A 22,045-nucleotide genomic window follows, 5' to 3' on the forward strand; every position below is an offset into this window, starting at 1 on the left:
TTACACTCTTGGCAATTTCCTTTCAGATACAGAAATAAAAGTTCACCAGCCTTTTTACACAAGCCAGATACACTGAGACACTTTACAGTTATGTTTAAAGTTACAATAAAAAATGAAGAAAAAAAGCCCCAAACCATGAACTATACAGTCATATTACTACTTTCTTTTAAAGTAAAAATACACCTTTATTGCAAAGACTGTGTAGCAGCCTAAGCCTGCTGGGCAAGAAAACCAAGGCATAAGTCTTGACTGATATGGAGTAGCCAAGACAACAGGTAGTTCATCTAATCCTTACAAAACTCAAGTCCATCAAGACTTTTCCATCAAAAGGCATCCCTCTGGTCTCTGTGAGTTTCTGACTCTGCAGCACGTTGCATACATAGGATTTAAAATTAATTGCATCCATTGAAATGGAGCCATTCAATAAAAACATTTGGTCGCTGTGAATAACTTAGTAAAGCAACTTCCCCAGTAGCAATGTCTCATTATCTTCTAAAAAGTCCTAACACATAATGAATATACAATATTCATACAATAGATGGTGGTTGGAACTAGAAGATCTTTAAGGTCCCTTCCAACCCAAAGCATTCTAAGATGGTTATTCCACATTAGTATCCAGTACTAGTACAGGTATTCAATATTAGTACAGGTTATCTCACCTTTCTGCCTTGCAAGAACAGCTGCCTGGCATGTTTCGAAGACAAGCTGATTTAACACTAACACCTTCTTCTGTCAATGCTGTGCACAGCAGTTAAAAAATACCAAAATTTCTCCCACTATTCAGAAGAAAAAAATTAACCGAGATTAAAGATAAGGTCCTAAATATTTTACAAACATCATAACTCACCAGAAGAGTGAAGGATTCTGCTTCTCCATTATAATGGAGAATACATTATAATGGACAATACCACCACACCCACCTGCTCGGAGGAAGAGAACTCTGCTGAACAGTGGGACAACATGTGCCACTTCCTACCTGACCCAGCACAGGGCTTCACATCCCCAGCTTAGACCAGTCTTGTCTGCTAATACAAGAAATGATGGTGACACACATCCACTTCTGCCACCTGGCACGGGGGTTATAATGGCCACTGAGAGGAAAGAGAAGCAAGTATAGTAAAATCTCCATCCACAGCAGTTTCCTTCAGCATGTGAAAGCAAAGCACTAAGGTTTCTGCTCTGCTCTACCAAATAACATACAGAGTGTTTATGTTCTTGAAAGATACATAATTTGCATGCAGTGTTTAATGGCAGACAGATGTTTTTCTCTAATCATTAATCTGGAGCAAAGCAGAAGGCTACTGGAAACAAATGGAGTAAGGTTCTCCTAAAGGTTTGGAGTATTCTGTGCACACTGCGTAAGCCAACTGCTAATTCGCATTAACAAGACTGAATGAGGAAAAACATTAACACATTATGATTCACCTGGACAATACCAAGAAATAACAAAATGGAAGCTGATTTTTCATCTTCCTTTTAAGACATCAGCAGACAAGGAAAAAAATGAAGAAGATACAGTACAAAACTTCTTAGCAGATCCAACTTCATACTTCCTATTGAAGAATAAAGTGGTAGGATTTATAAGAATTCTAAAGGCAAAGTTATATAGGCAATTACACTAAATTTAATTAAATTAAGGCTCGGCTTTATAACTTTGTATGGTAGGTTAAGCAGAAGACATATTAACCTAATATTAAAGAAAAAAGTACAACCTTTGTATATTAATAACCATACCCTGGAATAACAATAACCATAAATATTCTGTTTAATTTAGCAGGAAACTACAGATTTTTAAAACTTCAAAAGATCATTAGCTTAGTTCTCATCTCCACATTTATCATGCCAGCATTTACACTATAAATCAACAGCTGCAGCCTAAAGTTGAAAACATGCCAGAAATATGCATAGGTTGTATCAATATTTGCACATGGAGCCTTGAACATAAATTATTTGACACTCAACACTTCAAGCTTCCTCTCTGAAGTTGCAATATTTAAAGGTTAAAGATTAGACATGCTCCCTCTTGTGTTAAACTAAGAATACACGAATCCATGCTGTTTTCTCTGACATGACGGTTGCTTGGCCATCTGTTCCATTAAGCAACCCCTTTAACTCTAGCTACTCATGTCTGACAAACCTTCACCAATAACCCTCCAGTTTAAAGACACATACAGTCTGAGCACTTAACCTGTATCCATAGAGTATCTGTGTTACATTAAATTAGCTACTGTATTATTGGAAAGGACCATTAAGAGACTACATATAAATAAAACCTGTTGCAAATAAGTTTCTTGGACAAATACATCCACGACTTGATCAATTACATAGCAAGTCACACTTCTTCAGTCCCTGTAAGCATCACAGAGTCAAGGTATGACAAGTTCAAGCTGCTAAGTAACATTAATCATGGGGAATACTGAAGAGCAAATTTCCTTCTAAATATTAGCTTACAGGATATTTAAGACAGACAGGAAGAACAGGACTATTTTACAATGCCACATAATTATGTTTGTAAATACAGCAACAACTGAGCAAAGTTTTCGGTCCTCCACCCAAGCAGCTCAGGGTGAACAATTCCCTGCACAGAACCTTGATGGTGTCAAAATCCCCCTTATAAAAATCCTCTTGCAGGATCTGGTCCCAAGATCATGTCTAGACATGAGTGCTAATCCCAGGTGTAACTAACACAGAAGTTTTTACGAATACACTTCTCAAACAAAAGCTTTGCACCTGGTGTGGGCTTGGTAAATTATGTTTAGGCATACATTTGCTGATTATGATCAGTACAAGGCTGAATGCTAGGGCAGTTGTGAGTAAATATCAGTAAATAGATCATAGTCAAGAGCTGAAGAGAATCTAACACTCAACTACATTACTTCCCACATTCCCTTTTATTTACCCCCATCCCCTTGTGGTGGACAGATGCTCTCAGTGCAATGAGGTCTATGCACATCAGAAATAATGCCACCAAACACTCTAAGAAACGTACTTGCTCTTTCAAAAAATGAAAGTTAAGCGTGTTCACTCCTCCTGGAAGTACTGGTATTTATTTTCTCACAGTCTTCTGCAGACCAGAAAAAAGCATAACCACAACGTTTGGAGAAGAGAACAAAAAAACCATCATGATTATCGGTGGATACAGGTATTGGAGTCTCTTTAAAGCCCAAATTCCAGCAGCACACTGCTTGAAGCACATTTGCTGCCAGTGCATCAAGAAACTAAACTTTTGACACCGACTTCAGCAACAGAATGAAGTTTATATTTACTGCACGTACAGGTCCTATGGGCACATTTGCCTTTTGCTGCAAACCTGGTGTGATGAAGGTCGGTCCCAGTGCCCCGTGTCACGCACTGAGGTGCCCAGGTCACAGCGAGGAGCCGAACATCGGGATACTGCCCTCTACGCCTTACCCAGAAAGCAGCTTTTATATACATAGCCAGAGGACTGACACTCCAAGAATGGTTTTATTCCGTCACACACACAAGTAGGAACTCTGCAGGATCAAGTCCCTCTTTTTTTTTTTTTTTCTTTTATGGAAACACTCACGTACGTCCGGCAGAGGAATTACTGCTCGCTTAAACCGGTGCTTGTCACCTTAGAGGGACCGGCCAGAGGTCAGCGGGTCACGCAAAGCCTCTGAGCGCAGCCATGGAGATCCACAGCTCCCTGGGGATCCCGCACCCCCGCCAGCACCAGCCAGAGGAGCCCCGAACTCCGCACCTGTAGCGCCCGGCGGCACCGGGCGGTGCCGGGGGCGGCAGCTCCACTCCCCGGCGCGGCTGCGAGGGCAGCGGGACCCATGAATGGACCACCGGAGACCGAACGCAGCCACCCCCCTCCCCACCCCTTCCCCCGCGGGGCAGGCGGGACCGGCCCGGCTGCAGCGGGAGCTGCGCCCACCCCGCGCCTCCGCTCACCGGGGAAACTCGGCGCCGGCCCAAGGAGCCGGGGGCAGGGGGCTGCTGCCGTCTCCGCTATTTAAACCTCTTCCCGCCGTCTCCGCCTCACTGGCTCCCACTCGCTCCCTCCGCCCCGCGGAACTCACGGGGGGCGGCCCCGCCCCTCCCGATGTACACACAGCCACACGCCGCCCGCCGCTCCGCCCGCCCGCCGCAGGCGCGTCGCCCATTGGCTCAGAACCCTGCCCGTCAACATGAGGCGCGACAGCATTGGCTGGAGGCATTGCCCATCAAGGCGCGCCCCGCCCCTCGCCCCGCCCCTCCCTTCCCGGACACCTCGGGGGTGCTAAAACGGCCGTTTGAAGTCACCAGCAAAATTTACTTTTAGGCCCCACCCACCCGGCCCCAGAGGAGATTCTGATTGGGCGATGGGAAATCGCTCTCTGCCGCCAATGGGTGGCTGGGTGTCCATAACCCCCCCAAATCCCGCCTATCCCAATGCCGTAATCCCATTTGATTTGTCCGCGCATCCACGCGGCCCCGCCCATTCCCGCAGCGCTGCCCATTCAGGCGCGGCTTCCCAAGGTCTCGGGCGGTGTCTACACTCATGACGCGGGAACGTGCGAAAGGGAGCCGCTCATTGGTCGGCGCGCCGTCCTTCTTCTTTCGTCACCGCCCCCGCGGAGCGTACCAAGCCGCCGCGGCGCAGGGTTGTGCGGGGGGGCGTGCGGCGTTGGTTCGCCCCGTGTCCATGAGGGCCGGGGCGGGGCGCGCGCTGTTTCCCGGCATGCCGCGCGCGCCGTAGGTAGCTCCCGCCGGGACGCGCTGGGAAGGAGGGCGGGAGGGAAGGCAGGGAGGGGGGGAGGCCGGTGCCCGATCCAAGATGGCGGTGCAGGAATCAGCCGCTCAGCTCTCAATGACTCTGAAGGTGCAGGAGTACCCCACTCTCAAGGTGGGTGCCGGGCCGTCCCCGGCGCGGGGGGAGCTCGTTAACGCCCTCAGCGTCCCGCCCGAGCAGCGCTGAGGGAGAGCCCCTTCTCCCCCCCCCCTTCTCCCCGCCTCAGGAGCCCCGGGGCTGTGGGATGGAGGTTGCAGCAATTCCATCGCGTAGTTCCCGCCTGTCCCCGTTTTTCCTCCGCTTGACGTCTCGACTGGTGCTGCTCCGCTGCTGCTCTTCCCATCCCCCTCCGCGGAGGGAGAGGGACGTGCCTGGAATATGCGGCTCTTCCCTGGTGTCTCCGTGCCCTGAGGGGACGGGGGAGGCCCCCGAGCCACGCTGGGGACACAAAAAGAGCTGGAAAGGAGCTGGGAGAGAAGTGAGGTCCTTGTGGTCGCGGGGCGGTGTGAGGGGGGAGTGGGCTCGGACGGAGCCGGGCTGGGGGAGAGGGGTTGGGGCGTGTGAGTGGAACGTACTCCCTCAGGAACACCGAGGGCTGCCTGAAGTGCTCGTCCCAGATGATTATCTGGATCTACGTGGCGTTGTTAGGAGACGTGCTAAAGGGGAGGGAGTGGAGGTGGCAGTAGAATATGGTTCCCTGGCTGCTGGGTCCCCCGAAGATGGAGATGAGCTTAAAATATAAAAAGGGACAGACGTACTGGAGAGCTGTGGAGGCGAATAAGCAAAGTACAGTTTGGTAAAAGCTGTGCCTTGAGATACTGGGTCTACCTGCAGGATGGAAGTCTCCCAAGGCTGCATAGGTGGTCTTGGGCTTTAACCAGGTGTTATGAGGCAAGTGAAGGACTCAGCGATGACCTTAACGCTCCGTGCCTCTGAGAACTGTTGAACTGCAAGGATGATGCTCATAGGAATCAATGGAAACCTTTGTTTGAAGTCTCGTGTTGCTTATACAGGAGGTCTACCACATAAATAGCAGTAACTGTGGAAGGGACCTGGGAGAAGGATCTCTATAGCAAAATGCTTATTTAAATATCTCTCGTGTCAGTGTATCCACATTTTATCTTCTATAGAAGATGTTTATGCAAAGTCAACTTTGTTGTGCTGAGATCGTGCTGTGCCTTCACACGCCGAGCATTGTGTGCTCCTTGCAGTGTTGGTTCTGCAGGCTCTCTGGCAATGTTCTTCTTGTGCATATCCTCCTCCAATAGCTCCATTCTGCTCGGGTTCTGAGAAGTAGAAGGACAAAGTGTTGATTCCCATTTTACATTGAAGGCTCCTTTCTGTCACGCAGAAGTACTTTGGACCTGACAGTATCAGGCTTAAATTTTAAAATAGCTGTAAAGAGCACTCTAGCACTTTTCATAGCCAGAACAGTGTGAAGGCATTTAATGTTAAGAACATCGTTTTAAGACTGCATTTTAGGTGTATTCCCGTTGTTACCACAGCTTTGGTTGCTACATTCCTGAAAAATTACTGGCAGTGAGGATCAGTGAGTTTTTTGTTTTGGTGCTTATGACTTAAGATGAATTGTCAAGGTGCCAGCCATTTAAAAGGTAGAGAATATTTTGGACTAATTCTTTTATTTCCACAAGCATTCTTTTTCCCTAAAATATCTCAACAAAAATATACATAAAAGAATGGAATGTTGTTTGTAAAGTTAGCAAGCTAAATAGCAAGAGGGTGAGACACCCTTGCACTGAAACTCTTAATTTCCAACCAAAGATGATGTTTATTGACTCTTCCCAGCAGCCATTCGAATTCTGAGTTGTTCCTGTAATCGTTAACAACATTTTTCATTGTTTAAAAAAAACCTGCCAGAACAGTGTCTGCTCAAATCTTTGAATATGTCCTCTGAAATATTCTTAGCTGTGAGTCATGTACCAAAACATTTTAGTGGTGGAGGTGAAAAAGCAGCATGGAGAAATGAACACTAAGGCTAAAGTCTACTAAAGTAAGTTGATATGAAATCTCATTTTGCTCTTTAGGAGTCAGGTGCCTCCAGGTTTCTGTGGGACTGAGACTCTGTGAATTTTTATTTCCTGTTTATTCAAATGCTGTGTAAAATGAACATGTATCACTTTTTTAAAAAATTTTGTTCACCAACACAGTAGCTCAGATATTTCTCTTGGAGCTCTGGACACTGGTGATTTTCCCTTCTGTGAGTAAAATATAAAAGATTGCAGACTTGTATTTATATCCTTCCTGTTTCCTCCCTCTAGCTTCCTCATGCCAGCATCACTAGATAATAGTTGTGTAATAGTTCTACATTTATGGTATGTTCCACAGAGTGCTTTTCATGTGAAAGAGTGCTTCAAACTGCAGAGGGAAATCCCTGTTCCATAGCTAAATTGTGGTTGCTGCTGGAGTGGAAATACTTCAGCTGTTCTTCAGCAGTTCAGCTCAGAGGAAGTAAGTAGAGTTCTTCAGCTGAATCTAGAGAAGCTCTTTAAGTGTACAAAATAATTCTTGAATATTCCCCCCCACCCCCTCCAGTCCCTTCTCAAGGACAAGAAGGTTGTCAGCTATTCTTCCACCAAACTGCTGTGGAATCTTTCTTTTTTTGAAATGCTGCTGATGGGGAATTCTTCTAGTCTCAGATGAGAGCATGTAAGATGAAAGCTGACAATTTGAAAATGAATGAATGCGAACATTGTTATCATAGTTCTTTGCTGAAACTAATAAAACAAGTGATGACAGGAAGCTGGATAATTCATCCATATCTTTAGAAGTATGAATAATTATTAAACTGATAGCAAGCTGTATAGACTAAGCCCCCAAAAGTGGAAGATGGAAGACCCAAAAGCAGGAATGATCACTTGTGAAAATATTCTGGGCTGTTTGTTGGCAAGCAGTTTAGGGTTAGCTGGGCTACAACTGCTTTAAAAAAAGTTGATCAACAGGAGAGTTGTATAAGCACAGGATATGTGAGCATCTTCTCAGAGCTGCTTTTGTTGTTGGGCTTCTTTTGTTGACAGCTCTGTCAGCAAAAATACTGGCAGCAGATTTAATATGATACTAATTTCTCATAGAAACACAATATTTACTGGATTCTTACAGGGAAACATGTAGGAGACTGGGATTATATGAAGTGCATATTGTTTGAATCCTGAGTCCACAGAATAGCTGAGGTTGGAAAGGACCTCTGCAGACAGTCTAGTCCAGTAGCCTGCCCTCCGGGCAGGATCAGCTAGAGCAGGTTGCTCAGCGTCATGGCCTGACTGTTCTCAATTATCTCCCAAGACGGAGACTCCAGCCTCTCTTGGCAAACTTATTCCAGTGTTTGACTGCTGTTGTGGTACTAAAAAAAAAGTTATCTTTTGTTTACAAGAAATGTTCTGTACTTCAGTTTGTGCCCTTTGCCTGTTGTACTTTTATGGGGCACTGCTGAGAGGAGTCTGGCTCCATCTTCTTTGTTGTCCCCATCAGGTATTCATACACTTTGATAAGGCTTCCTCTGAGCGCTTTCTTCTCTAAGTTGAACAATCCCAGCTCTCTCAGCCTTTCTTCCCGTGTCAGACTCTCCAATCTGTTAGTGATCTCTGTGGCCTTCTCTTTGCTTATTCTAGTATGTCCATGTTTCTGTTGTACTGGAGACCTAAAACTGGACATGGCACTTCGGGTGGGTCTAAGTTCTAGTTAGAGTAGAGGGGAAGGATCACCTTCCTTGACCCCCTGGCAGTGTTCTTCCTAACACAGCCCAGGGTGCTGTTGGTAGCCTTTGCTGCAGGGGCACATTTCTGTCATGGACAACGTGTCCAGCAGGACCCTAGGCTCTTTTCTGCAAAGCTGCTTCCCAGGCTGTTGGTCTCCAGCATGTTCTGGTAGAAAGGGTTGTTTTTTCTCAAGTGTAAGACTGTTTCCCTTTGTTGAATTTTATGAGGTTCTTGTTTGCCCATTTCTCCAACCTGGTGAGATCTGTAGGGATGGCACCACAACCACCTGGCATATTAACAGCTCCTCCCAGTTTCATATCCTCTGCAGATTGGAGGGGTGCACTCTGACCCATCATCCAGGACACTGATGAAGATGTTAAACAGTTCAGATCAACTTTTTTTACCCAGTAAAGCAGAAGAGGTGCAAGATTAATTTTTTGCATAACTGGTTGCAGTACTTTGTTTTCCTGCATTTATAAGCTTTACTCTGTGTTGATTTTGAACCTAATTTTAAGAGTCAGAGTACTTTTGTCAAAACTTTGAACATAAAGCAGCCAAAGTTGTTCAGTGAAAGTGGTTCAAGCAGAACTTAAGAACGACAGAAGTAACAACTTGTAACATTTAGTTCACGGTCCGTACGTGAATGTAAAAGAATACGTATCATGATAGAATCACAGAATGGTTTGAGTTGGAAGGGACATTAAAGATCATAATGTTCCAACCGTCCTACCAAGGTCAGAGACACCTTCCGCTAGACCAAGTTGCTCAAAGGCTTATCCAACCTGGCCTTGAACACTCCACGGAAGGAGGCATGTGCAACTTTTCTGGGCAGCCTGGTCCAGTTTTTTACCATCCTCACAATAAAAAAATTTCTTCCTCATATCTAATCTAAACCCGCCCTCTTTTAGTTTGAAGCTATTCCCCCTTGTCCTGTCACTACCTGCTGTTTAAGAAGTCCCATTCCACCTCTCTTGTAGGCCCCTTTTTAGATTATCTGGGTTTTAAGTGCTTTTCAAACAGAAGGTTGGCAAAATGAGCTAAACGGGGATGTTGGTAACAGTCAGCTCTGCACTAACTCATCATGAACACTTACCTCACACTAAATCCATCTTCAGCCTGGGTGCTCTGACTCACTGAGTGCATTGAATGTCCATGCCGAGCGTTCCTGTGCTGCTGAATAATGTGCTTCCTGTTTTTACACGTGTGTGTGTGAGCAAACAAGTGTGACATCTTTTGTACTGCTGTAGTTTTTCTGCACTAGGCTCTGCTCTAAAAAAAACCATGTGTTTTAAGAAAAATTTAATACTATGGGACTTTGTAAGAAGTTTGACGTTGTAACGTAGCTGAAAAAAATTGGCTCCTGTTGGTCTCTTTTCCACTCCTGCCCACTCACTATAAAATATATTTTAAAGTGATTAATGAAGGAAGAAAACACAGTAAAAGGCAGTAACTGTGCTCATGAGCTAGAGCTGTTGCTTGGTTATCAGTACCCCATTGTGCCTGTAGGAAAATACTTGAAGAAGGTTATTCTCAAATATCTTACAGAAGATCTACTGTTGGTATCTTCAAAGTGAACACTTTCTGATGTTGCAATTCCTAGTTGCACCATACTTGATTTGTAGTGTTTTCACAGGACAGCAGCCTGTGATCTTGTGAGTTTGGTTTGTGTATGTTTTCTGGTATAGGAATAATATGTTTGTATGGTAGCTAGCACATTGGGATCTTTAAATGTTGACATAAAATAAGAATATCCATGAAATATTTGAATCTTAGCATAGTGAGTGTTTGTCAAGAGCTGGGAAATGAGTAAAGATGAGCTTCAAACATCTCCTGGATATCGTAATACGAGGAAAATGCTTTAGTTGGTGTCTTCCCTAAGCATCTTCCCATTGTCTTTAAAATCAGTAGTTCCTGTATAATCAGCATAAGAGTGTGCCTTTTGGGCTCACAAATTTAGGGAGGTACTGTTCTGGCAGATGGGAATTTGCTATAAGGGCACACTGACAGGATCCATCAGTCCTTGTTAAGTCAAAAAGCTGCCTGCATTGTGCACTTGGCCGCCCACAACTTACAGCCTGAAGATACACTATGTGGGAAGTATTTGCTAACCCAGAATGTGAAATATGCCAAAGTAATTCATTACTTACAATACGTGATATTTGACTTAAATAAAGCTTTTTTTTTTTTGTTAAGATACTTTTATTTTGATAGCCAGTAATTTAACTGCTTCACAACTTCTTTTGATTTACCTCAATTTTTTTTAAGAGCTCTGTAGATTAACTTGACTTGGAAACTCATGGAAATGAAAGAAAACAGATAACATGTTGAGTAGAACTTTGGTCATTCATATATTCTGATATGGGTCTGCTAATTTGAGTCAATAATGCTTAATTGTCTTACAAGAAATGATGTCACTTTGGCTGGACTAGGTTGTTTTGGGAGCAATCTGATTGGAAATTGGATCTCTAGAGAGTATCATGGTATCTGGACTCTGCAAACACACAGAAGGACAACGACCTCTTTCATTTAAAGAGGTGGTGCTGTGATTAAAATTAACAAATATTTGGAGAAGAAAGAAAGGTCAAAACAAATGGAAGGATTTGCTTAGGACACACCTGCTGAGTGACCTTAGCTTTGCAAATCAGTTGTGTCTTTGGACAGGGAGCAATGCTTAGGTTCTTGTTACTACTCCAATATTCCTACTAAAAGAAGAAGAGCAAAGAAATTTCTTTTGAGGTGTAAGTCCAGGGTGGCAGCTGTAAACAAGTGCATTGAAAAGGACTGGCCTCTGACGTCCCCAGGGTAGTTCTAGACAGGGCTCTAAAATCATTGTCAACTTCCTTACATAAGGATGTAAGACAATTTTCTTACAACTTTATAGCTGTAAAATGGCTTTGTAAAGCACTTAATTTTCTTGTAGGAAGCCTTGTTCAAAAGTTCATAATGTATGCAGAAATTAGTTACTTGTGGTTTGTGTAACAGGATAATATTTTGAAGGAGTGTGATTGCTTCTGTTGACTAAGTATGTGTGTAGCAGATGGATAGTCCAAGAATTTTTGCTGTTTGTTCTCTCCTGTATTGAAGTAGCAGCTTTGAATAATATAATGATGGTTTCTTTCTAGGCACAGCTGCTCTAGAATACACAGTACTGTCTTCCTGAGTTATAAAACTGACTGGTTTGTAACTAAGGCAAGCTACTAGACCTTACCCTTCAAAAACATTGAAACTGTTTTTAAAAAGAACTATTTTTTAAAAATCAATTTACCTCCAACTGCTTTTAGGCTTATAAAATTACTTTGTTTGGATCTATATCTCTTCAAGATTATATTTTAATGCTTTTACCTAATTAACCTAAATCTAGACATTATTCTAAGCCATCCATTTCTGAAATATACTACTACTCTTTTAACTTTATTTTCCTTTTCTGATTTTGCCTAGAATAAAGAAAAACTATTGCAATTTCAAGAAATTGATAAGAACTACTAATCAGAAGAGTTCACTGAATAAGTGCTGATATAATTTATGTTTTGGATAAGTCCAGTGACAAATAATGATGGTGACTCTGGTCTGAAATAATCCAAGAATCGTTGAGGAAAAATTGAAGTATATAAACATACAGAATTTCAGTAATTCTGTATGGAACTGCTAATTGTTACTGCTTTGAGGGAAAATTTTCAGTAGTTTATTCTACCCTGCCTCATTTTTCTATGGCATCATATATAATAGATGTTCTCTACTTTTCTGTTTTGTTGAAATGGTGAGCATGGTGATCTAATTTAGTCTCAAGAAAACAGCTTAATGCTTGAAGATGTTTATTGTGGGGTGTAGTTTTTCTCTTGACACTGTTTGTTTATTAAAACTCTTCAGGAGATGCTTAATTTTTCTTACATATTCCTATATTTCCTTGTTCTTCTTGCCTAAAGTAGTGCTAAGTTGATTTAGCTTCTAGTTTTTCAGAAGGCAGTTTCACCACTGCACCTCTTTGTTTTCCTTAGCTGTATGGCCAGAATTAATTTCATGTAGGAGCATTTGAAAAAAGCTTATTTATATCTCAAAGTCTTTAACTGAATTGTTTTGGAGACCTGTAGAGTCATACAAATCTCTGGTGGTTTTCAGGTGTTATAAGCTAACACAGTTGAGGAGAGGAAGCACACCATTTTTCTGACCCTTGAAAGGAGAGCATAGTTCTGTAATGGTTCCCCCCACCTAATCTGGTAGGACTCTTTTTATTTTATATTTCTTGAAACGTTTTTTTTCTTCCCCATAGTTTAGTGACTTCGTGTATTTGGTAAGATTTTTAAAAATCCATTTCTAATTCCCTCTTGCTCATGACTGAGTTAATTTAAAAAGATACACAATGTAGGTTTTTATGTTTTTTTTTAAAAAATCACATTTTATGTGGGAAGGAGTTACTTTCAGCCAATATACTGTAACACTGAGGAAGGAAGATGCACAGAGAGATCTGTCAAGTCAGGATATATAGTTAAAAGTTCCCTGTATAGGAAATTGGTACAAGTTAGACCTGATTAACTACTTTCTACCAAATATGGAAGGAAAATTGATGTTTTTTACAGAATCACAAACCTATGTAAAAGATACTTGTTTCTGTGTTGTCTATACTGTTTTCTGGGAAAATCAGTTTTTAGAAAAGAAACCTTTGAAAATTCCTGTTAACAGGAGTCTGGAGAATAGTTAATGGTCTTACTTACACAGCCAAATATTTCTTCCTTCAGTTTCTTCCTTTAGTTGACTTTTTTGAAGTCTCACTTTTACCCCATAATTCCCAGCAACCAAATAATAGCTATACAAACTTTTTTTACGTTTTTCTGCTGCATCTGAACTAGTTTCACATATGCAGTTACGGTGGGCTAGAAACTTTTTGATTAATGTGGTCTGAAAGTGATTGTGTTTTAGTTTCCAATTTTATTTGGAGCTCCTTAGGTTTGAATATACATAAGTAAAGAAGGAATTTGGCCAATATTGTAGTGTGTGACCAGATCAGTGTGAGAACTGGTGTGCTAAAGGTCTAGTGTAAGGCTAAAGATTTGGAGGAGAATAAAGGCTTACATTTTTTTCAAAACTTCAGTCATGCAAGAAATGTGTAATTCAGTCTTTCAGTATTGCTCTGTACCAGTGGAAAACTTGTGGGCAGCATCAAGGTGGTATTTGAAATGTTACACTGTGCCCATTAGACTTTGGCCTAGCATCCTATACCTCTAAAGGAGTAGAAATGCAGCGCTTAACACTTGCTATAAAAAGCTTATTTGGCTTGGGAGAAATCCCTTTCTCTTCTGTTCAGTCTTCCTCTTAATTCTCTGATAAATGCTGAAGTAGTCTGAGGATTTTGTTGAACAGCTGTGGAAGAAAGACAAAGTAGAAGACTGTTTCCATGCTTCTACTTTAAGTAAAATTTTAGTGAGATTCTTAATATATATAATTGATTTTTCCCTTCCAACAATGGCTTATTGATGCAGAAATAGTATCCTGACTAATCAAATATGGAATAATGTACATCAGTTAATGTGACTTTTAAAAAGTGCATGCCATGTAAAGGTACTAGAGTTGTTTTTAAAAAACTGAAGGAGGCAGTGAGGTGGACTTGGTTGATAGTTTATTCATATTACTGAATGTTTCTTGGAGATAAGCCTTACCAGGAACTCTTGCAAGAAAGACTGAAGTCCTCATGTGGATAAGGAACTGGGCAAGATAAAAAGCAAACATCAAGATTTAGTAGCCAGCCTCTGTAATGGAGGAAGATTGGTGTTAGGATTCTGCTGGCTTCCTGGTGATACTCAGCTGTTTGAACATCGTGGAAGAAAGAGTAAGTGCTAAGATGAAGCAGTTTCCTTGATGATACTAAGATAATTGAGGTATTACAGATATAGCCCAAGTGTGAACCATTAGAGAAAAATAGTGAGAGACTGAATGGGCGTTAAAATGCATTAAATTCAGTACAGACAAATGCAGTGTGATACAGTTTTTAGGTATGGTGGAAAGAAAATTAATCCTAGTCTTAAATATATAATAACTGATTTAGAAATTATCATCATTCCTCAGTGGCATCTTAGGACTAATAGTGAATGTTTTCTGTGAGTGATCAGGTTAATGTTGACAAACACAGGACAGAAGTGTTGGAAAAGGGAAGAATGGAGAACTCAATACATAGCAGTTAAAATCCATGGTTTCTTCTTCTCTCAAGTAGTATGAGTTACTCTTATTTTCTCCCTTCTCTCATCCTGAAAAAGGATGTAGTAGAGCTGGAAAATGTCTACTGAAGGGCAAGAATGATTAGAGAGATGGAAGTCTGTCTTCAAGGAATGGTTTAGAAAGTCTCTTCAATCTCAAGATATGTGAGAAGTATGTAGGAGAAAGAGAGGGTTCACTTTTATGCTTCCAAAACAAGAACAGAAGGGTTTCAAATTAGTTGAAAAGTCAAAACCCAAGAGTATTTCTTCACATAGTTGTGGGCCTGTGAAATGTCTCACAACAGGATGTTGCAGTGCTAAAACTCAGGTCAACAGCAACCAACAGAGTTCATGAGTGAGAATCACCCTGTGGTGTTTCTACTGTTAAACTCCCATCTCTGGCTCAAGAAGTCCAAAGAGACTGTTTGGGAAGAGTAACTTTGTTCTTGCCTTTTTTCAAGTGCCATCCTCTTTCTGGATATCATCAGAGAAAAGATAGTGGCAGAGAGGGGACTTTTGGTCTTATCTGGGTATGGTCATTCAGATCTTCATATGGAAATGTATTTGGTGTCTAAGTTAGCAGAGACTAATTCATGAAATTAAGGTAGGAAAGTACTTCTGCAGACAGTGTAAATTCAGGCTTCTGCTCGAACCTTGGCTAACTTCAAAGCTAATCTAAGTTGCTCAGAGTCCTCCCAAGTTCTGAAAGCTTTTGAGGGTGGAGATTCCATCACCTTTCTGGGCTGCTGTTCCATTGCTTACCAAGCCTTCTGATTGAAATATTTTTTTTTTTTTTGTCCAGCTGGAATTTTCTTTAGTGACAGTTGTCAACTCTGCCTCCTTCCTTTTTGCTCTGTAACTCCGGAAAGTCTGGCTAGCTCTTATCTATGACCTTCACCTTTCAGTAGTAGAAAGCTTCTATCAGATTGTGCTGCTTCCAACTCCCTGTAGCCTTCCCTTCTGTAACGGAAACAAGCCTGCCCATCTCAGCCTCTCTTGGATTTTTTTTTTATACTTCAGCCAGCTCACTGTCGTGGTGGCAGCCTTCTGGACTCTCTCCAGTTTGTCAGCATCTCTTTTTTAGTGGTTGGGCGGGGGAGTGACCTGAAAACCAGACTCAGTATTCCAGATGAGTCTGCATGAGTGCTGAGCATAAACAATCACTCCTCTCAACCCACTGCCTTTAGTCTTGCTAATGCAGCCTGGGATGGGGTTAACCTTCATTGCCATGAGAGCCTGTTGCTGATTCATGTCCAACCTGCTGTCCATCAGGATCTCTGCATCTTTTCCTGCAATGGTGGTCCTAGCCAGTTATTCCACAACCAGTGCTAAAGGCTGGGGTGGTTTTGTGCCAGATCCAGGGCCCTGGGTTTTGCCTTGATTACATTTCATAAAGTTCTTGGTGTGTTTCTCCAGCTTGTCGTTTTTTCTGAATGGCAGCTCCAACACGTCCATTTATCAAGGACTCCACCAGTTTGTCCTCTGTCAGCTTTCTGCTTGTGTGTTTTGTAGTGCAGATGGTTGAAAATGACATGTATGTTGGAGCTGATAACATTCCTGGGGAGTGGAGCAGTACTTGTAATTGGCCATCAGGAAGCTTTAGAACCACTGACCATTATTCTTGGAGCCTGACTATGCAGTCAGACCCTCACCCATCTTGTATTCAGCCATTCAGTCCATGTCTCCCCTGTTTGGCTACAAGTGAGACAATATCAAAAACCTCACTAATATTGGCATGAAAGGCTGCCAGCATGCTCCTGCCATTCAGAGATAGTCAGTTCATCACTGAAAGCACACACTGTTGTCAAGCTTGCTTTGCTTATGACAAATCTGGACTGGTTATTCCTAGTCACCTTTATAAGCTTGGAAGTGGTTTCCAAATGATTTTTTTTTTTTTTCTGTAACTTTCACAAGAACTGAGATGAGGCAGACTAGCCTGTAGTTTTTGTGATCTTCCAGGTATTCTTTTTGGAGTAGAGGTACCAAACTTGCCCTTTTCAGTCACAGACAACTTTTCTTGTTCACCATGACATTCCAGCAGTGGTAGCAGGTTTGCAGTGTCATCCAGGAGCTCTCTCCTCTCTTCTGCTCCTATGCACCTGTGTGTCTTCAGCTTGCTTTGGACTTCTTACATGAGTGAATAGTACCTTTCTCCCCAGACTCATACATCATCAGGAAGACTTAGGAGAAGACCTTACCAGTAAAGACAGAGAAGGCAGAAGTGAGGCTTTGTTGTCCTTTGTAGCTAGGTCACAAACTCAATTCTATAGATACTTTTCATCTTCCTTAAGCTGCTTGTGTCTATAAGGCGCTGGTAATAACAATTACTTATTTGAAGTCTAGTTGAATGAAGTGGATGTATATGTTGGCTGTGATGGTAATGAGTGCTGGATTTCTAGCTGTGACTCAAAAGGCTTTTGTGGCTGGACACCTACAACATCTCTGCAAAGAAGAACTCACCACAGTTCATGTTTGTTTTGTTATGTTGTACTCTATCCCAAGCAGAGAGCCCTTCAGCAGTGTGTGTATTCAATTCATTTGGAAACCCCAGGTGCTCAGTGAGTGACTGTGTCTGTTGCAGAAGCTGCAAGTGTCCAACAGGCTAAAACTTCTCCACATTCTTGAAATGCCATTAAGCTGCTTAATAGAATTCAAGGTGCTAAAATGAGCATAAGTCCAGTCTGGATGTCTGACTTCCAGCAACATAAATGCCATTGAGGTAGCAAAGCTTTTTAAACTTTGATCACTATAGTTAATGAACTTCTATGAGGGGGAAATGGTCTGCATTCTTCTCTCCTTTTTGATATTGTTAAAGGCTATAGATAGTATGTTCTCATCACATGTTTTCTAAAGGCATTTTTCTGTGAGTCTGTAGAGATAAGCAAGAGCTGAGGTGAGAGTGTGTTCAGCAGCTGTTTTCTATATATTCATTTTATGGCTAGAGTAGGAAGTGTGCGCATCTAGATACATTAAGAAAACCTTAAGAAGAAAAATTAATCTCAGTAAAATCTTGATAATGCGTGTAAAAGTAATATGCATTGTAGAATGCTGTGTAAAAGGTTGGCAGGTGTATAATCGTAGAATAGTTTACTTTGAAGGGAACTTGGAGGTAATTCAATTCCAACCTCCTTGTCATGCTCACTAGACCAGGTTGCTGAAAGGCCCACCCAATCTGGCCTCAAACACTTCCAGGGATGGGTCATCCATAGCTTCTCCAGATAACCTGTGTCAGGGCCTTACCACCTTCACAGTAGAGGATTTCTTCCTCATATCTAATCTAACCCTGCCTCTGCCATTTTGAAGCCATTCCCCCTTGTCTTGTCACTCCATACCCTTGTCAAAAGTGCCCTCTCCAGCTCTCTTACAGTCCCTTTAGGTACTGGAAAGTGCCATAAGGTCTTCCTGGAGCTTTCTGTTCTCCAGGCAGGACACCCCCATCTGGCTCAGCCTGTCTCCACAGCAGAGGGGCTCTAGCCTTCTGATCACCTTTGTGGCCTCTTCTGGACTTGCTCCAGCAGGTCCAGATCCTTCTTATATTTGGGGGCCCCAGAGCTGGGTGCAGCATTGCAGGTGGGGCTTCACAAGAACAGAGTAGAGGGGCAGGACTGCTTCCCTTGACCAGCTGCTCACACTTATTTTGATGCAGCCCTGTATGCAGTTGGCTTCATATTATTTATATTTCTTTAAATATTTATTTGCAGGCTGATAATTAACACTTGAGAAGTGTATACAGTTTGCAAAACATCAGGTTACAATATATGCAAACATTTAATACTTGCTGGGTTTATTTCTACTTTTAATATATTTTGAAAAGACTCAAGAAAACAGAATCACTTAGTGAGTGAATAGCTTATTGAAAAATTTATTTTGATGAAAATGTATTTAGTGTTAAATTCACTATATTCAAGGGTATCTCAAGTTACATTTGATATGGCTTATGGAAAGAAAGATTGCCTACAGTTGCCCAACTTGAACAGTTTTAGCCACTTCATGATTTGAGAACTCTGCCTTGCTTTGGTACCTTATTTGCATTCATGGGCAGGAAGAGGACTTTGTTTGGGCTGAAGGCCAGGTAGTAAACATCACAGTTGAGTTCCTAAGTGTACACTTAAAAACTCCCTCTGACATCCTTAGCTCTGCAGTTTTCTACTCCCTGCACTCAACTGAACAACCAGTGTATATCTCTCATGGCAGTCCTTCCTCCTCTTCACCAGTTCAAGTTTGTAGAGCCAGAACAATCCTCTTCTAAGCCTTGTCACCACAGCTAGAGGTTGTTGGAGCATGTTCTGGGACAGCACACCACTTTTTTGGCTTTCTAAAACCAGAGTGAAGTAACTCCTGAAATGAAAAATATTTGGATCAGGGTTATCAGTTGCCTCTGCCTCTTTGTTAGCGTTTAGCACCTGGAAACAGTCATGCTATAGTTGCAGAAGCCTCCAGGCAAGCCGACTTTCCTTCACATCACAGCAAAATTTTGATCTTGGAAAAACTTGTGTTACTGTAATTTTACCCCTTGTGTAGGTTGTCCTAACTTCAGTCAAATTCCTTTTCACTAGATTTAAGTTTGACCTGGTTGAGTACGTGCTTAGGTTGAATAATGTGTCCGCAGTTGTGGAAGCTGATGAACAAAAGGAGCAGAATCTACTTAGTGCCACTGGATTTAAATGTGCTGCCCACTAATAGTTTACAACCCTCCTTTGTATCCTCTTGTATGTTCACAGTATGAGCCAACTGGGTGTGGTTTTTCAAGCTCTAACGAGTAGGACAAGTTGGTATTGTGCTTGTACAGAACACATTCTGGTCAGTACTTGCTGCTTTATTTCAATTTTTTTAGTAGCTGATTTATTCTTTTTTCCTTAAGGTAATGCTTCCCTAGGCTGAGTTCTGTAGGTCACTCTTGTCTCTGAATAATAACCGTGTAATCCAGGTATGGTCATAGAATGGCACTGGCAGGAAAGATTCAAAGTCTCCAATAAATTTATGGCAATTAATGATACGTAAATCTTGCATCTATCTCTTAGTCGGAAAAGTTTGGTGTTCACCATGTTCTAACAATGGTACCTGAAAATCAAAGTGAACTGTAAGTTAAAAATTTTTAGAATTGTATTGTCCAGAACACTTTCTTACATGTTCTCTCCTTCCATTAACTTTCATTATTGGTGGAAAAAAATGATCCTGTTGGTACAATGCCTGTAACTTTTGAAGGGTTTTGCAGTAAAGCAAGCCAATGCTGGGGAGCTGGGTCTTTTGGCACTTTGGAGCTGTAGGAGTAACAAAAGAACCAATGGATCGGGATGCAAGTTCAACATAAAATGCTGCTTTTTTTAAGGAATATAGCAGTTGCAGTTCTACATTTTGGCATTCACAGACTCTGTTCCCATAAAGTAAGTGTAAAAGCTGTACCTAGATACAATTTACAAAAATTCTTATGAAAACTGCTGGCTCTATAATAAGAAACAAGTGCCAGTGCAAATTATGGAAATCTCTGGTAAAGAGTATTTACTGTCAGCTTCAGTTACACAAATAATTTCATTGTACCTTTAATTTCCCTTGTTATGGCACACTAAATTATGTTTCTCAATATGTTTACTTTTATTTACTTTCAGAGTATATAGTGGAAACATTTCAACTCGCAGCCTCTTCCGCACATGGTATTCAGATTGCTTTTATGGTAGGGGGAAGAAAAGGATAAGAGAATATTCAAAACCCAATTGTGCCTAGACACGTTTTAAATGATATGTAGTGATACCAGCTGAAATTGAAAGTTCAATTGTTCTAAATGTCATATGAACACAAACTGTGCCAGATGTCTGCATGCTGAAGAGACAGAGCACAGGAAATGGGAGCTGTTACTGCTCTTGAGTGCAGATAAGGAACTAGGGAAAAGGGAGATTAAACGCAGACTTTTTTCAAACTGACTAGATTTGTGTCCAGCTGACTGCTCAAAATTTAACAAGAGCACTTTCTGTAGTAAAAAAGATACCTCAAATTAATAGTAGCATATGAAAGTCTTTTGATGCAGATTCTCAGTGTGGCATGGAAAGCTGATTAGCAAAATACTTGCAGAAATATTTTTTGGTGGACAGTAAGAAAAATGCAGTGGGGGGAAAAAGAAGGGAAGAAGTTGTCTAAATGCTGTCTGGCATCAGGTCTTAGAGTTGGAAATAAGTTTCCATGTTCAAAAACATGAGATGTCAAAATAATGGTCCCCTGGAACATCCATTTTATCTGTGGGTTTCTAAAATATTTAATATTTTTTGTGGAAATGGAAAAGAGAAATGAGGGTTGGAGATGGAAGATTGTTATATAGGCAACTATGTAGGTGTTGAAGCCTATTATTTGTCATGGCTTATGTGGTTTGAATTTTGGGTGGGTGTAGTGGTGGGATTTTAGGGCAAAATGTATAAGGAAAATAACTGTTTTGGCTTGATGCTTCCTGTGGTAGAGTCTTGTCCTGTCATTTGTTTAGGTCATAGTTTCAGATACCAAAAACCATTAAATAGATCATTTCAAACTTGAGGATCCCTTTCATGTCTTATCAGGATTATCCTTGTGTTTTATTACTACTACGAATAAGCACAACCTATTGTAGGTAATGCAAAGTCTTGGAAAGCAAATGCTTTGGCTCATCTTCCTTGCTCTGAACCAAAGTGTTCTCTAATGGGGAATTGCAGTGGTTACGTAGTAACCTCTTTGCTAATGGCGCCCAGAAGGAGCGGTGGCACTTGGGGTACTTTCTTGCATGCAGGTGATTAGAATGAGGAAAACTGAGACCTTGATATAATTGATTTGAAGTTATATGCTTGAAAGATTTGTAATCAAACATATACGTGATATGTACCAAACAGAACACTGATTTGTGTTTCCTGTTTTACCTTTAGCATGGATAATCTGATTGCTAGCTAAATTATGCCTTTGATTAATGGAAAAGCAATCAAGATTATCATAACTACCTGAAAGAACTTCTCCTGGACTTTTTAAAGATTAAAGATATGGATGTATTAAGTGTGTAACACTAGAGTGTTTTTAAAAATTCCTGTTTCCTTTAAGTAATAGAACTTCCTGTTTAAACTGCTTATGCTGCCTCTGTAGTGGAAGCATCTTAACACTTCCTGTAAGCTTTCCCCAAATCATTCACCAGGCTGTAGACTGCTCCCGTATATGTGTCACTAAATGGCCATCAGTAGCAGCTTTGATACAACTGTTCCATAGAGGTGTGGGACACGTAGGACAGGAGACCTCCAAGGCTGATAAATCTCTTAAGTCAGGAATGGTGCATTAGAGGAAATTAGTCAGTTTACTAATACATTGTAGGCTTTTATCACTAAAGGAAAATTTACATGGGATTTCTCTTGACATTCCTTATAGTCCTTGGGGAAGTAATATTAAAAAGTAGTCTTTTGTGGGTA

The 22,045-nt window shown here is 41.5% G+C and overlaps 2 protein-coding genes across 7 annotated transcripts in view; one reads left to right on the top strand and one right to left on the bottom strand.

The window, feature by feature from the left end:
- CTBP1 (C-terminal binding protein 1) overlaps positions 1-4,017 on the bottom strand; it is a 236,143-nt gene extending 232,126 nt beyond the window's left edge. For 2 of the 3 annotated variants that reach the window (XM_032107966.1, XM_032107965.1), the window contains exon 1: positions 3,919-4,017. The gene's annotated coding sequence lies outside the window, so the exon portion shown is untranslated. The remainder of the gene's footprint in view (positions 1-3,918) is intronic. The other variant, XM_032107962.1, reaches the window with a different exon arrangement.
- Positions 4,018-4,682: 665 nt separating this feature from the next.
- Positions 4,683-22,045, top strand: part of MAEA (macrophage erythroblast attacher) — a 48,709-nt gene continuing 31,346 nt past the window's right edge. Inside the window, exons 1-2 of one of the 4 annotated variants that reach the window (XM_032109176.1) lie at positions 4,767-4,852; positions 12,568-12,665. Coding sequence is in view for 1 of the 4 variants with exons in the window: in XM_032109175.1 (XP_031965066.1) it covers positions 4,784-4,852 (69 nt within the window). In the remaining 3 variants the exon portion in view is untranslated. Of the gene's footprint in view, positions 4,853-5,094; positions 5,217-12,567; positions 12,666-14,185; positions 14,273-22,045 lie in introns of those variants that run through there. The other 3 variants (XM_032109175.1, XM_032109174.1, XM_032109177.1) reach the window with 3 other exon arrangements.

Source organism: Corvus moneduloides, chromosome 5 (genome assembly GCF_009650955.1).
Source record: "Corvus moneduloides isolate bCorMon1 chromosome 5, bCorMon1.pri, whole genome shotgun sequence".
Classification (NCBI taxonomy): Eukaryota; Metazoa; Chordata; class Aves; order Passeriformes; family Corvidae; genus Corvus; species Corvus moneduloides.